Source organism: Lontra canadensis, unplaced genomic scaffold, assembly GCF_010015895.1.
Source record: "Lontra canadensis isolate GAN:19392208 unplaced genomic scaffold, GSC_riverotter_1.0 scaffold65, whole genome shotgun sequence".
Classification (NCBI taxonomy): Eukaryota; Metazoa; Chordata; class Mammalia; order Carnivora; family Mustelidae; genus Lontra; species Lontra canadensis.
The window spans coordinates 11,055,367-11,071,558 of NW_022631059.1; the positions used below are offsets into that span (position 1 = coordinate 11,055,367).

The 16,192-nt window shown below is 46.1% G+C and overlaps 1 protein-coding gene across 1 annotated transcript; it reads right to left on the reverse strand.

Moving 5' to 3' along the window:
- Nucleotides 1-238: 238 nt before the first annotated feature.
- RNF114 (ring finger protein 114) lies at nt 239-14,279 on the reverse strand. Its single transcript, XM_032878992.1, has 6 exons — nt 14,102-14,279; nt 9,856-10,006; nt 7,607-7,713; nt 7,142-7,256; nt 1,763-1,870; nt 239-517 (listed from the first exon to the last, which is right to left on the reverse strand). Exons 1-6 carry the CDS (start codon nt 14,239-14,241, stop codon nt 452-454), a joined length of 687 nt encoding a protein of 228 aa, XP_032734883.1. The 5' UTR covers nt 14,242-14,279; the 3' UTR covers nt 239-451.
- Between the last annotated feature and the right edge of the window lie 1,913 nt (nt 14,280-16,192).

The window sequence follows — 16,192 nt, forward strand, 5'->3', positions numbered from 1 at the left end:
CAGAGGACAAAAGGAGCTCTGTTGGCGATGACACACACACACCTCGGGAACAAGGAGAGGAAATGCTGGTCTCATTTGTGCTATTCATGACCCAGGAAAGGTCCTGGCTGGCTCAGAGGACCTGGGAGATGAACACTAGATGGGAGGAACATGTGTGAAACAAGGACAGGTGGAGAAGCTGGATTCTCCTCCGGAAGAGGAAGCAGAAGCTCTAAGAAGGAGCTGAGGAGCTGAGGAGCAGAGACCGGACACGTGACAGAATGAACAGGAGGGAAGATCCCAAAGGAAAGGACGGCTCTGACCTGGAGACCTCTTTTCCTGTCAGAAGGGACCCTATGCTAACACCACAGCTCACTTCCAGGTCCGTTGTACATTTAAGGTGTATGAGTCACATGTTCCACGCCTCACACACAATGGAAGCTCTGGAACAGGAGACGGACAGCAGAACTGCTCACTGATCGATGATGGAACGCTGCAACACCTGATTCATCATGTCCTCTTCGTCGACATCGTAATCCTGTGGGCAAAACACAGACACGCGGCTTCAGCACTGGTTACAGCTGCAGACTCACGTTCAGTAGGAGAAGCGGTGTAGCCCGGGGACGTTGGGCTCTAGAGGTGACCGACCCAGGGCCGATCCCGGCTCCAGGGTGCAATGCTGGCCATAGAACTGGGGGCAAACTGCTCACTTGATCTCTCTGTGCCTCTGCTGCCCCAGCCTGACGATGAAAATCCTGATGGCTCCCTCAGACAGGGACTATGAGGACCAGAGGGCACGTGCATGAAGAAGGTCACAGGCCAAGTACTCAAAGGGGAGTACACTGGAGTCAAATTTGCCTTTTTGATTCAATGAGGCCTAATTATCTACTTGGGTAGAACTTGGGAACCTTATTCCTCTTCACAGCACTCACAAAAAGGCCAATTATTTTGAAGTCTAAACCTCAGACCCTCTCTTAGACTGAGAATAAATATTTTGTGACAACTTAGGAAAGAGTCACGCTTTCATTCTCAGGTCCTGAAATATAGCCGTTAAGACTGAATGCTACTCTAAGACCCTCACGACATGTATCTGTAAACCGGCCATTTACTTTGAAAAACAGGTGGCCAAATTCACCCATTACTATTATGCCAAGACAACAGTGGGTCCCTTCAAAACCGCTTAGCTCTTGGGAAAGGATACAAGCTGGATGAACACCTCTGGCGAGTGGATGTGTTTCGTTTGACCTCAAGTCTTTTAAAAAAATATGTGATACTTCTTACGACATTCTGCCTTCCCAGCTTGCTGGGGCAGGTGGAGGAGACAGGCAGTACTATCCCTCTACCTCCACACGCTAACGATCAGCTGGACCGGACGGGCTGGATACCCGACAGCTTGCGAATGCTCACGAGGACCACTGCCGTTACAAGTCTGGTCCGCATGAGCATCTGACCTTTGGGGTCCTAAGCCAGGTTACATAACAGGTAAAAAACTACACATACCAAAAGGAAGTAGGAAACATTTTTGGGAAAAAACCCAGGGAGCAAGCTTTCACTATGTGTCACCGCAGATGACTGGCCAGTCCACCTTCTTAAATACGACACAACAAAGGCTCTGGCCACTCACCAGGTTTGCGAGTACGGACCACACAGCTGCTGTTCCAGGGAGCCCAATCACACCAGTGACAAAACTCAACAACGGGACACACAGTTCTCCAGGTAAGAGAAGGGAGATCCTTGCGCTGGTCTCCCAAGGGAAGGATCAGGGCCCGGGCTCCAGACTCACCACAAAAGTGTCGTAAGAAAACTGGTGCCGGCGCTGGATGTGCTCTATGAAGTTGGCGCTGCGGTAGTTGGGGTCCCCCCAGGGCATTGAGGCACATATCGGGCAAACCTTTCAACAAAGAAGCACAGTCTTAGGCAACTGACATCTGAGCTGACCTTAGCCCTCTGTGGCCTGTATCTGGCCTCCTTTCCTCCAGGACAGCTTTCCTGACAGGTGGGGTTAGGGCCTGGCCACTCCTTCCTATGCATGTTTGTATCCCAGAGAACAGTCAGCCTCCTCCTCTGGTCAAATGACAGCTGAGACTGCATAAAGGCTTTAAGCATGACACCACCCTTTTCTGACCCCCTACTGTGACCAGGCCATGTGTTAGCCCAGTCGTGGCCTAAACTCTGGCCATCTGACCCAGCAGACAAAATGATCCAAAAGGACAAAGAAAACCCAGGAAATGACAGACAAACCATATCTTGAGGAAGTAAAACACAGCCTTCTGTGCTGTTTTTACACAGTCAAAGCTTAGAAGAGAGGGTTGAGGCTGAAAAGCCCTCATGTAAGAAGTCAATTTGGGCTTTGAAAACAGGGAGGGATCTGGAAGGACAAAGAGAACATGAAAGGGTGCTCTGGCAGACAGGCAGCGTCACAGAGGAGAGGCCAGGAGGCAGCAGGATAGGCCAACAGCCAGGTGATCAGTCTGCTTAGAACACAAAATCCAGATACGGACAGAGAGGAGCGGGGCCGGGAGGAGCAGCAGGCCTAAGTGGTCGGCTTGGAAATGGAACCCCACTGCTTACAAGGAAGATGGGGTGACGAAAGGGGGTGGCAAGAGATCGGTCTGAAACGGTGGAAGACTCCTTTGTGGAAGGAGCTGGGCTGGAAGCCGCAGCTATGGGGCTGGAAGGTGGGTCAGGTCCAGAGACTAAACAGGAGATGGCTTCCAATGGGAAGGGCTGAAACATTAACAGGTAAGGAGTCTGTAGATGGAAAGGAGACAGAACAGAGGGCCAACAGCTGGTGGAAGAGAGGCTTCAACAGAGACAAAAGAACCAGAAGGATTTCAGAAAGCCAAAAGAGGGGGAAAAAGAGAAAAGTAGGTTGCAGTACCAGAAACCACAGAGTACTCTAGCACTATCAAATTTATGAATGCCCTTAACCTTTAACCAAATTAACCCAGATCTAAGACAATATTTTATAAACACAGGCAAAGATGTGTTAAAAATTTATGTCTGGGGACACCTGGGTGGCTCAGTGGGTTAAGCCTTTGCCTTTGGCTCAGGTCATGATCCCAGGGTCCTGGGATCGAGTCCGCATCAGGCTCTCTGCTCAGCGGGGAGCCTGCTTCCTCCTCTCTCTCTGCCTGCCTCTCTGCCCACCTGTGATCTATGCCACTCAAATAAATAAAATCTTTAAAAAAAAAAAAAAGTATGTCTGCACTGTAAAACTTAGCGTGCAACAGAATGGAACTTCCAACCTACGGAAAAGTGGGTAATACTTTGATGACCCGTCCCTTATCCCCAACACCTAGATTTTAGTTTGGCACACTTATTTTGGCAAAAAATGAGGTATGTGAAAGACAGACGCGCTATCTCACCCGGGTTCCAGTACTGGCTCTGCAGCTAACCAGCTCGGCAACACAGTCAAGCCACTTGGCTTGGACGGCACACAAACTTCTTCGTTTATTCCCTTCTAAAAACTACGGGGCAGGATGGCGGTAGGAAATGAATTCCAGTCTCTGCACTTTACTTCACATCCGTTATCATTCTTATAATCATCAAAACAGTTAAGCTTGTCTGGCAAACTTTAACAGAAAATATGCAGTGGGGGCAGGTGGGTAGTGTGTCTCTTCACACTTGCTTTTGAGTGGTCGGTCGTTAAGAATCACAACTAAAGGGGCGCCTGGGTGGCTCAGTGGGTTAAAGCCTCTGCCTTCGGCTCAGGTCACGATCTCAGGGTCCTGGGATTGAGCCCCGCATCCGGCTCTCTGCTCAGTGGGGACCCTGCTTCCTCCTCTCTCTGCCTGCCTCTGCCTACTTGTGATCTCTGTCAAATAAATAAAATCTTTAAAAAAAAAAAAAAAGAATCACAACTAAAACATCTTGAAGGAAGAGCTGAAACCCTGGCTTCAGGTATTTTTCACAGAACATAACTCTTATCTTGCCCACTGTCGGCAAAGAAAGCGCACTGCGAAGCTACTCTGGCATCACAGAGAAATAGCAGGTTCAACGCCCATTTCAGGTTGGCATCTGCCTACAGAAATTTCCAAAGTCATCTATGTAATAAAGATATAAATGTTAGAAAGACAAATATTAGCATCAAGTGGTGAGGCTGTTTATTTTTGAGAACAATCAATTCTCTGTGATCTCTCATGAGAGGCTGGCAGGTCACCATAGTGTGGAGTTTTAGTTTTATATCAGGCTGACCTCTATTAAATAAAAATGGCAAATGGCAACATAATGCATTTACCATATCCAAACAGAATAAAATGCAAGAATGTAAAGAAATACTGGGAACTAATGATATCGAAGGGAGCCGCGAAACTAGGGGGAAGGGGCCAGAGAGACACTTTTTACCATAAATGGACTACACACAAAGAAAACATTTTAAAAATTGCAAAGATGGGGTGGGGGTGCCTGGGTGGCTCAGTCAGTCAAGTGTCTGTCTGCCTTTGGCTCAGGTCATGATCCCAGGGTCCTGGGATCAAGCCCTCTCCCTCTCCCTCTGCAGCTCCCCTTGCTTGTGCATCCACTTTCTATGTCAAATAAATAAATAAAATCTTAAGAAGAAAAAAAAAAAAATGCAAAGAGGTGACAGCAAGGACTCAATAAGTCAGCTGGGACCACAGAGAACATGACTCAGCAGGGGTGGAGGCTGAATCTGGAGGGGAGACAAAAATGGGTTCAAAGAGCAGCAGCTGGAAAACAACAAGCTTGAGGGAAAAGATCAACTGAACATTATCTAGGGAGAGAACAGATCGAGTATTCCTCTCACCACGGAGCCAAGGAAGATGGGCATGTCTGCAGGAAAACAAGTCAGGCGTGGGTAAATAGTGAAGCTGAGGTAAGACAAGACAGTGGGCAGGGTAAGCTGCAGGAACAGGGGTAACTCTTACTTTGGGCTGGGCCCTCTGCTCAGTCCTCTGTGAGCCTGAGGATCCCGGCAGAGCCAGACTTGGAAAGGAGCCTCTTCCTCAACACAAAAAGGAATGTTAAGGACAAGGAATAAGGGTTGCCAATTCAAGTGCTCACAGGGACCAGATTAGTAAGGCCCATGAGCAAAGGAGGACAGATGTAAGCCCATCCCATTTAGAGGGGCAGCAACTACTCTAGGCCAGTTGGCTCTTGCCAGAACTTCCAGTTTCTCAAATGCAGAGTATCAAGACAGAGAATCTTCTGGTTTTTAAAGGTTAAAAGGGAAGGTAAAACGTGTATAGTCTAGACATATCCCATAGACTGCCAGTCTGTGACCTCAGGGGTAGATCAGAGAGCTCCTGAGACAGAAGGAGGAAGAAAGAAGAAAGGAATTCACACCTGATACTCTGAACTCAGTTAAAAGCAGGATTCAGTGTTGCCTGGAAAAGATGAGGACGGCTCATGCCAGGAACTTAATGCGAACAGAGTCCCCAGAACAGTTACCAGACAGCATGTGTGCCTAGCAGCAACAGGGCCTGGCTGAAAATGACTTACAGTGAACCCAGCTTGCCAGGTTCCCTAGTGAGGAGTGTTGGGAAAAGCAGACAAGAGGGAATTTATCTGTCAAATCTGTCATAGCACAACAGTAAAGAACTCAGGGAGCCCCATGTAAAACGTGGCTGTACTAACTGGAATGTGACCTGGTAAGACTAGAGAAGACCTAATGTATTCTCAAAAAGGTCAGGTGTATCTTAAAATTTGCAAAAAACACCCAAAAACAAACAAACAAAAAGAATGCCACCAGGCCTAATCCTATTCACAAAAGCTCATGCACATTCTAAAGTCCATGTATCACCTTTTAAGGCAAGGGAGCTGAAATGTGACCAAAGAACTAAGTATACAGTTCAGGAGAACAGTCTGAGATAAATGGAAAACTGAAAAAAACTATGGAGGAGGCTGTATCAAGACCTAGCCTGTCGGGGCACCTCGGTGGCTCAGTGGGTTGAGCCTCTACCTTCAGCTCAGGTCATGATCTCAGGGTCCTGGGATCGAACCCCACCTGGGGCTCTCTGCTCAGCAGGGAGCCTGCTTTCCCCACCCTTGCCCACCTCTCTGCCTGTGATTTCTCTGTCAAATAAATAAATAAAATCTAAAAAAAAAAAAAAAAAAAAAAAAAAGACCTAGTCTGTCAATGACATTTAGAGGCAAGGGGGCACCTGGCTGGCTCAGTCAGTGGAGTGCATGACTCTTAATCTCGGATTGTGAGTTCAAGCTCCACGTTGGGCACAGAGCTTACTTGGGGGGAAAAAAGAGGAAGGGGTAATCCTGCTGACATGGACCACATCCAAACATTAAAACAAAACAGAACTACAGGCCAGTCTGCGATCAGTCACAAGACTGATAAGCACTTTCCTAATAATTTCATACACATTCTGTTTCTCCACAACTACAAACTACTTTCAAACAGAAAATGGTAGCTTCACAGAGGACAAACCTCACAGACACCAAGGGATCCAAGGTAACATTACCAACCACAGGGCCAACAGACACCACGTGACCCTGGATGTAGCACCCAGAGGACACATGGCTTATGGAATGATGAGAAATCAAACACAAATTGAAGGACATTTTACAAAACAACTGGCTTGTTCTCTTTAAAAATGTCAAGGTAATGCAAGGCGAAGCAAAGCCGAGCACCAGAGACATGACAGCTACATGAAGCACAAAGATCCAGCATTTGGGGGCAGAATAATACTGCTATGAAGGATATTACAATTATTAAAATTTCAGGGTATTCCACTTTTTATTTTTTTAAAGTAATCTCTATGGCCAACATGGGGCTTGAACTCACAACCCTGAGAACAGGGGTCACATGCTCTACCGAGACTGAGCCAGCCAGGCGCCTCTACAACTGTTAAAATTTAAACATGAATTCGGATTAAATTGTGTCAATGTTACATTTGCTGGGTGTGACAAACACAAAAATGTGATTTTGTAAGAAAATGTTATTGTTCTTAGGAGATAACACGCTGAAGTGAGTAGGACCAAAAAGTCATGATATCTTTAACTTAATACTGAATGGTTAGCAAAAAATAAGTACGTATAGAGTATCATTAAGCAAACAGGGTAAAATGTTATTAATCTGTGAATCCAGGTGAAGGGCACACAGGCGTTCACTGTACTAATCCTGTTCATTTTTCTGTAAGTTTGACTTTTTTTCATAAAAAGGAAAACAACAAAACCTAGTTCCTCTTACCACAGATTTGGTATCCGTGCTATGGGATAACTTGCAGTGTTCCACTAGTCCTTCTTGATCAAAGTTCTTCTCGGGACAGTAAGGGCAAGGAAATGTGTAACGGTTTGGGACATTCCTGGAAGATGAAAGGCGGGAGAAAAAACTTCTCTGAGTACTTTTCCACACTTTATCCACTGTACCCTCCAAAAAAGGAGCAACATTCAGTGTGTTATGATAGGGATTCTGACAATTACTTCAGAATCAGGTCAAGTGTTGAAAGTAACAGCGGAGCTAATAAATGAAGTGAGCATCGGAGCCCTCCACACCCCACCCCCAAAACAAAAACTGATATCAGGTGTAGCCAGGTTAGCAATTATACCTCCACTTGCCCAAACTCCTACAACGAAACCCTTGAACATGCCAAGTGTCCACTGTCCTCATAGCAACAGCCGACCTCTGCCCAAGGGAGTGTTCTGAGTCACTTACCTTGGCTGAAGGGAGGCATCCTTGGTGGTGGCCTTCACACCTTCCATGATGTAATTCTGGTATTTGGAACAGGTAGCCACGTGGGCCCGGATCTTGGATAGTAAAAACTTGGACAGGAAGAATCAGAGCCCATAAGTTAGTCAGGGCCAACAGAGTCCCAAAGCAAGATCAAGATGAAAACCAGACCTGTACCACCTTGGCAAACAATCTCACCAGACTCCTGGCTATGCTGACAGGGGCTGAAAGCACATTTGTTGCAAGGTATTTGTTAATACCAAGGCTGATGTCTGACCTGCCCAATCCAGGACAACTGCTTCCACTCAAAGTAACTCTCCTAGAAGTTTGCTTTTATTCAAGGTATGCTCTCTGCTCACATACTCCAAACCCAGGGAAGATTTCAGTTTTCCACATAGTGTTTAAACTAGTCTCCTCACAGCAAGCCAAGAACCACTTTTGTTATGCGTAGCAGTAAAAAGTAATCATTTAAGTAGAAGAGATAAAGACCAGCAATTTTAGTTAAAGTACAGAATGCCAGATAGTGATAAATGATCTTTAAAAAAAAAAAAAAAAAAAAAAACCCGAAATCTGAGTTTTATTTCTCTTATAAAATCTAGTCTTTGCAAGATGGAAAGAGAAAGAATGCTTCATTGCAGGTGTTCTAAAAGGAAAGAAAAAGCATAAGGAATGAAGAGGAGAGATAAAGGGAAGATAAACATTTCTGGAGGTTTAGGACACTTGGAAATGCAATACAATCACTAATCTTTAAAAATGGAGAAAAATCAAAAGTATACAGAAAAAAAAAAAAAAAACCAAAAAACCCATCATGCATGCATAAAGTAACGGGTAATTTCATTTTAATATCCTGAGTTTCAAAATTAAAGGAAACCACAAGAAAAAAAGAAAGCTTCATTATTTGAGCTCTGGCTTACCGTAATGCTCCTTTCTGTCTTACCTCCAGCTAAAGAACTTGACTTCAGACCACCAACCAAAGAGCTCCCAATTAAAAGGGATGGGAAATAGTCCTATTCAGAATGATAACCACCTTGTACCCCTAGTGTTAAATCACTCGGAAAGGAAGTAAATAAAGAATATCCAGGGACGCCTGGGTGGCTCAGTTGGTTGGATGACTGCCTTCAGCTCAGGTCATGATCCCGGAGTCCCGGGATCGAGTCCCGCATCAGGCTCCCAGCTCCATGGGGAGTCTGCTTCTCCCTCTGACCTTCTCCTCGCTCATGCTCTCTCCCACTGTCTCTCTCTCAAATAAATAAATAAAAATCTTTAAAAAAAAAAAAAAAAAAGAATATCCATTCACAGCCATCCATACTAATGTGGTTAAAGAAATGAAACTGACATGTCTAGCAAGTGAAGTTTCATTAAGTGAAAAAATTTTTTAAAAAGTGAGAAAAAGTTCTAGAATTATATAGTATGCTCCTATTTTGTGAAATTCCTACACAGGTGTTTGTAAAAACCTTACGTGTATTTGTCAAAGCGCAGAAAATGTTTTGCCCTTCTAAATTAAATCACTTTTCAAGAGGTAATCTCTGGAGTAAGGAACACACCTACATTATTTTGTGTTTGTAAAGTCCAAAATAAACAAAATCATGATTTCAAAACCTATAAGGCTGTATCTCTTAGGAAATAAAACAGTAGTATTTCTCCTTTATATAGATGGTGAAATAAATACATTTGATTCTAATACGATTATACAAAAGAGCATGGATGCATTTCAAATGTTAAGTATTGCTCTTACAATCACGTAATTTCATAATGACCTTTATGTCATGATCTCTCCCTATCAAGTACTAAAAAACTTCAAGTATCTTTTATGTCCATGATGATAGAGATTGTAACATCTCCCCTTAAACTCATGACAGCAGGTAGCTTTTCTGAGATGCTGATCTCATTTTATATTTAAAAAAATTAAGAAATAGCATCCTACCATTATACCCATAATGCTTTGGGGAAAGTGGCTCTTTTATAGGGGAAGAAACTGGGATAACTCACTCCTATGGTTTTCAAAGCTACAATATATGAATACACTAAACGAACTCTTAAAAAAAAAAACAAAGTAAAACCAATATGGTCACTAAAATGGAACAGCACAGCCATTGCCACTGATAACTAGCATGCACACGTGCTGTTAGTCACCTAGTCAAGCTCTAACTTCAGAAACAATGTGGCAACAGCTCTGCGTTTTACCCCCTCTCGTCACAAAAAGACACTGACTCTTCCATTTTACTTCCACATACATTTTTACGGCAGCCATGGCAAGAAGTCTCTGTGCTCTCAATCTGCCGCTCGAGCTCCGCAGCTCGGACGCCAGGGGCCAGAGCGCTGCGACACACCCCACAGACAGGCTTCTTCGGCTTCAGACATTCCTGCAGGCATGCAGAGCAAAAGCTAGAACAAGACACACAGAGAACCAGCGTCATGCATTGTGGAGACAAGACAACAAAAATGGATCAACTTTTAAAAAGACATCAATGAATAATGGATTATAAAAACATATTGCTCCCTCTTCCTGATTCAGATACTGAGTCCTCCCAGGCCAGAAAGGGGAGGGGGGAGTGTCCTGCCAGAAACACACAGGTCCACCAACAGAAACAAACACACACTGTCAAGACACACAGTGAAAGGTGTTGTGGCACAGTCTTCACACCTTAGCACTGGCCACTGAGGGATCTTGGTGGGGTTTCCTGAACCTCAGTTTCTCCTCTATGAAATGGGGATGGTGGTAGCCACCTCTGGGATTACTGGGATGGAATACATGCAGCAGAGCCTCAGTCCTGTGTCAAGCACCACAAACAGGAGGCGCTATCCTTAGAGGTGAAGGCAAAGTTCTATGAGAAGACAAAGATAAGACCACCTCGCTGTGACCCAAGGAGGACAGGGCTGGTAAGTCTTCAGAGGCAGCGTTCACGAAAGAGCTTTAAAAAGAGCTCAGCTGGCAGAGGTAAGTAAGAAGATTCCAGGCACTTAGACTTAAAAATTCATGAGGCACCTAATAAAAGTCTAACCCCTTTCCTCACAAACAGTAGGAACCCAGATGTTTAAAGATATCAACAAGGCCAAGTCCGAGTTTTAGAAAAACAGCTGAGGTTATCATGGATGAGAGTTGTTGGTTTTCAATTTTTTTTTTTTTTTTTTTTTTAAGGTGAGAAAAGACAGGAGCCGAAAAGTAGAAACCAAGCAGATGGCTAAGGCAAGGAATTCTAACGGCCTAAGGCAACAGAGAATTAACTCAGGAAATGATTCAGAGTGGAGTCAGTAGGACTTGGGAACTCACTGAATTTGGAGAAGAAAAGTCAAAGAAGGCCAAGTTTCTATGCTGAAAACTATGCAGGGAGTGATGGTGAGCGGTGGTACACAGTGAGAGAGGATAACACTGCACGAAAACAGCCTGGCTACATACCCAACAGGTTTAAGGTAAGATAACAAAACCCACCAGGAAGAACTCAGGAAAGCTAACCTGTGCACTGACAAATTTTTACTGTCTCTAAGGGTTTTCTTCCTTTTTGTCATAAAACTAGATGTTAACACTGCTGCACAAAACAGGCCAGTCTGGCACAGGATGAGTCTAGTGCTTCACCACTGAGAGCACAGTGGAGAAGTAAACAAAATCCGTGTCTTCTTGATGCTTATATTCCAAAGTGGAGAAAGACACAAATGTTAATTCTGACATTTGTGATTACGTACAGGAAGGAAATAAGACGAGCAGAGATCAGCCGAGGTGGAGGATACTGAGCTTCTTTGAGGAGGCGATCTTTGAGCTAAGATATTTGAGCTAAGAGGAGGAGACAGTCACCCAGACGTGGACACAAAGAGCTCCACAAAGAGATTATATATGAAGTACAAAGGGAGTTCTACAAAGCAGAAAGGGAGCCCTCTGGGACCATGATGGGTAGACCACCGGGAGAGGGCAAGTGGTTAGGCTGGAGAGGCAGACAGGGCCTTGCAGGCACCATTTATTGTAACTCTTCTCAAAGGCAGATCACAAGAGGAACCCAAGACAGCAGAGGTCCCAGAGAAACCAAGCCCAGCTGGTAGAAAAAGGCAGCTTCAAGCCTTCAAGCACACACCAGGATACAGCTCGCTGACCAAACGTTCACCAGCCACTCTGTGCCTGAGTCATGCCCACCATGCAAGCCTGCTTTTAAACAGTCCCCGAGTCTTGGGCTTGCTTTTGGTTTCTCTTTCCTTTTTCACAGGTCTTGATCTAGTTCAGCCTTCTCTTGGGCTTCCAGCCACCTGCCCTTCTCCAGCTATATTCCACTTAACTGGAGGGACACAGTCATTCATGGCCTGAAATAAAGTTTTATAAAAACTCAATGCCTCACCCAGCAAAAGCTACAATGATGCTGGTTTCCAAGCAAGAAAGTTAGCAAAAATGTAATACTAACTAGGCTGAGCAAAAAAGCACTTGGCTGGAACTAAGGGGGACTTGTACTGCCCTCACAGAGGTGCATCCATCTGTCTTTAATCAGCACGAACTGATGAACACATGGAACCAGGATGGTGAGTACAGAGAAGAGCCAAGAAACCCAGTACTGCCCCTTGACCTCTGACCTAGGAAAGGTTCACGTGGCTCAAGGAAATCTCAACTTCTGCTGTTCTTCCATCGGTGAACTGTGCTGGGTCAAGCCTCTTTATAAATATTAATTGTGAATGAAATCCAATGAATTAATCCAAAATCAGGCAAAAGTAGTAAAGGCTGATCCAAGGAAAAGATGACTCAATGAGAACACTATCTAGCCTCCACCACCAATCTCTTATGTCATCCATCCATTCATTACCTGATCACTCCCAAACACACCAGTTTGATCCCTATAAGACCCTCCCACTGCATACTGAATTTTCACAATAGTTTTAACACCTGTTAGCCTAATTTATCATCAATTCACTGGATTGTAAACTTTGAAGGCAGAATCACCTTGTTTCTTACCATGCCCCCAAGAACCTGGCACATGGTGGGCATACAGATATTTTAGTGTGTTGAATGTAAAACTGGAAGATGGAAGCTCAGACACTGTGCCAGGCACTGGGGATACAGAAAGGGGCAACACAAATATGGCCACTGCCCTCATGATCCCTAAGTTTGGCTCTCCGCAAGGAAGAAGGGGAGGAAGGAAGGGCCGGGAGTGAAGCAAGGACGTAATTTAAGTAGGAATGATGATAAGGGAAGTTAAACTGGGACTTGAAGTCCGGAAAGGATTTGGGGTAGCTGACAGGGGAAGTGCAGATGGGGCAGGAAGCGTTCCAGGCTAACTGAACCGCAAGTGGGAACAGCCTAAAGCTAGAAAGAACTTAGAATACCTGAAGAAGCAAAAAGCAGTCAGTGTGGCTGGGGAGCCCTTACCAGGTGCCAAATTATTTTCTGGGCTGGCAAGGAAACACCTGCAGTTCATCTGGGAAGAGTTAGACAATGGTGAGTCTGCCCTACGTAAGCCTCAGTCCCCTCACCTGCAAAATGGCTGTCAACCCTCTTCCCCTGCGGTGCTGCTGGAGGAGTAAAAATACCTGTGGCCCAGCAGGAGCCTGTTGCGTCTACTCTCCAACAAAGATGTCCTAAAACCAATGCCAAGGTAATGCCCAAGATAAGCACTGTGGGAGGCCACTGAGGAAAAGCCAACACCCAGCAGCAAGAAGTAGCCACATTTTCTACAGTTCTTTCAGCTTAGGTGTTGGTATGCCTGATGGAGCAAGGCTTAGATTCAAATCCCGCAACGTCAAGGCACGTAGCCCAGCCCAAAGTCTGTACTGGTCACTTTCACACCCCTCTCCCGTAGCGTCACAACCAATGCATCAGCAACATGCAGGCCCTGGAGGCTCAATTTCAAACAAAATGCAGCAAAGCCCGTACACAAGTAGGAATACTAAAAGAGCTTTCTGCAACTCCCAACCCCTTTCACAGTTAATGGCAGACCGGTGAAATCTATTACCAAGACTTCCCTTTTGTTCTTTTAGTCTACTTCAGCGTTTTTCCAACTTCAGTGCACGTTCGAATTACTTGGTAGAGCTGGATACACGACGCCATACGTGTACCATACTTCAGGAGCAATGCACAGATTATTCAAGAGAAACCGTGGCTGTCCAAGGTCCAAAGTCCGACTTTATTTTTTTAAGTAAACTCTACGCCCAACGTGGGGCTCGAACTGACGACCCCAAGATCACAAGTCACACGCTCTACCGAATGAGTCGGACAGGAGCCCCACCAAAGGCCCACCTCAGACCCTACCTAATCCCCAGCAGGGTGCGACTCCACTATCGCGGGTGAGGAGCCTGACAGGCCGCCTGGAACACAGCAGGCGCTCAAAAAACCGCGGAATACTTGGAAGCGACAAGAGCGCCCCGCCGACTTCCACCGACCTTCAGGTGCCCGGAGGGCCCGGGGAAAAGAACCCTCTAGCCCGGTCCTAGCGCTTCCGCCCCAGACACTCCCCGCCGCACCCCTCCTAATCAGGTTGCCCGGCGACCGGACCCCGGCTCGCCCCTTACACGTGACCGCAGGGCACTTGCACCGGCTTCTCGTACACCTCTAAACACACGGGACACGTAAAGCGGCCCAGCGGGTCGGCCTCCGCTGCGGGCCCAGCCAGCTGCGCACCACCCTCACGGTCCTGCTGTTGCGCCGCCATCTTCCTGCCGCGCAGAGCGGCGCAACGGCGGCCGAGAAGGAGGAGCCCGGGGGGGGCGGGGCGAAGTACCGGGCTAGCGCGCGCGCTTGGGGCGGGGCTTGCGGCCAGCCGGGGCGGGGCAAAGGCGGGACCCTGGGCGGTGAGGGGCGCTCGGGGCGTGGCTTGTGGAAAGGGCGCGTGGATGGGATGGGACTTGTGAGTGGGCCACGCCTCCTGTCCCCATCTCCTCTCCTCCTCCCTCGCCTGCCCCGACTGACGGGAGGAGGGCGAAGCCGAGGGAAATGTGGAAAATACGGCAGTCAGATCCAGACACCTGCAGAACTGGAGCAGGTTCTGTGTTTCAGCCACTGTTTCCTCAATTTAAATCATTACAATTACTTAATATTTCACCCCAAATCGAATTGCCTTTGGTTTAAACTTAGGCAAACACATTTCGTTAAAAAAATTGGGTTTTTTTAGGCAAACAAATGTTAAAGGGAGATCTATCACTCCCTGAGCTACGAATAGAAAATAATCATTTATTTCTAAGAGCAATGTAAAAATACAGTGGAAACAAGACAGCATTATTAATTCATGCCGGTTACTCTTGACACTGAAAAGGGAGATCAGCCGTTAAGAGAGGTATTGAAGACAGGCTATGGGCACAAACCAGCAGTGAACCAGTAGGGAAAGAAGTGGGAGTCACCATGCTTTACTGCTGTGTTCACTCGCCTCCTGGCCATGGGACCCAACAACAGCTCTGTAGAGACTGGGAAGCTGATAGTCCAAACTTCAATCTCACAAGAAGGACCCCAGCCTGGAGCCCAGATGTTTTGAACGCCAGCTGTCTCCACTTGGTACTGCACCAACTAGGCTCTTGTGGACAGCCCATTTAAGGAAAGATACATCTTGTTCAAAGGCAGGCTCTGCTAACAACTCTAACCAGGTTTTCCTGACCAGGAAAATCAATGATCAAATAAGCTTCCATCCTGAAAGGCCCCAGAGGCCTCACAATATGGAGTCTACACAGGACAAATAAATCCTGTTTGTTAACCAGGTTAATTGAATGCAGGAGGATTGTATTTAGCTATCCACGGGGGCATCTTTTCACCAGTAAATAACTTGGCATGCATATGCAGCAGCCCAAGGGGTTTACATTCTACTGTTTCTTTTTCCCATCCCTGTGGCAGGCACTCATGCGTCTGATCTCTTCCCAACCAATATGCCCGATCTCCCCTCCGAGGATGAGGTTTCTCTGGCAGGGGCAGAGGTGTGCCATATGTATTCATAAGACTTTGTGTTAGCCTTGTAGCTGCTGCCAGACTCTGGGGTAGGGGCAGGGGAGTCCCAGACCCAGGCTTCAGATGGATTGCCCCCAGTTTGGTCTCTTGAAATGAACTTACCACGACCTTATACACTTAGTTACAGAGTCAAAAGGATAGGATTGAAATATTAAGTGAACTTTTTTATGCTTATTGGTCTAAGCATTTTACATAAATAAATCCTCATTGCAACCTATGACTTTGGCTCTATTATCCCCATTTTACAGCTATGCACATTGAAGCACAAAAAGATTAAATTACCTTTTGATGGTAATGGAAAATGATAGGATTTGGACACATGCAGTCTGGCTTTGGCACATTTGCACTTAAGAGTACCTGTGTCTCAGTCACCTAAACCCATTGTGGGAGCCAACCCCCAAGGTTCTGATGCAACAGGTCAGTGGGGGTAGAGGGTAGGGCCAAGGATTTGCATTTCTAACAGTTTGTGTGTTGTTTGTTTTTTTTTAAAGATTTTATTTATTTATTTGACAGAGATCACAAGTAGGCAGAGAGGCAGGCAGAGAGAGAGAGAGGGAACAGGGTCCCCACCGAGCAGAGAGCCCGACTCAGGGCTTGATTCCAGGACTCTGAGATCACGACCCGAGCCGAAGGCAGAGGCTTCAACCTACTGAGCCGTCCAGGTGCCCCTC

Coding starts and splice junctions, on each gene's coding strand:
- RNF114 (XM_032878992.1), bottom strand. CDS start 14,241: ATGGCGGCGCAACAGCAGGACCGTGAGGGTGGTGCGCAGCTGGCTGGG. Junction 10,007..14,101: donor CAAGTGCCCTGCGGTCACGT/GTAAGGGGCGAG, acceptor GTCTTGTTCTAG/CTTTTGCTCTGCATGCCTGC. Junction 1,871..7,141: donor GCACGGATACCAAATCTGTG/GTAAGAGGAACT, acceptor CTTTGTTGAAAG/GTTTGCCCGATATGTGCCTC.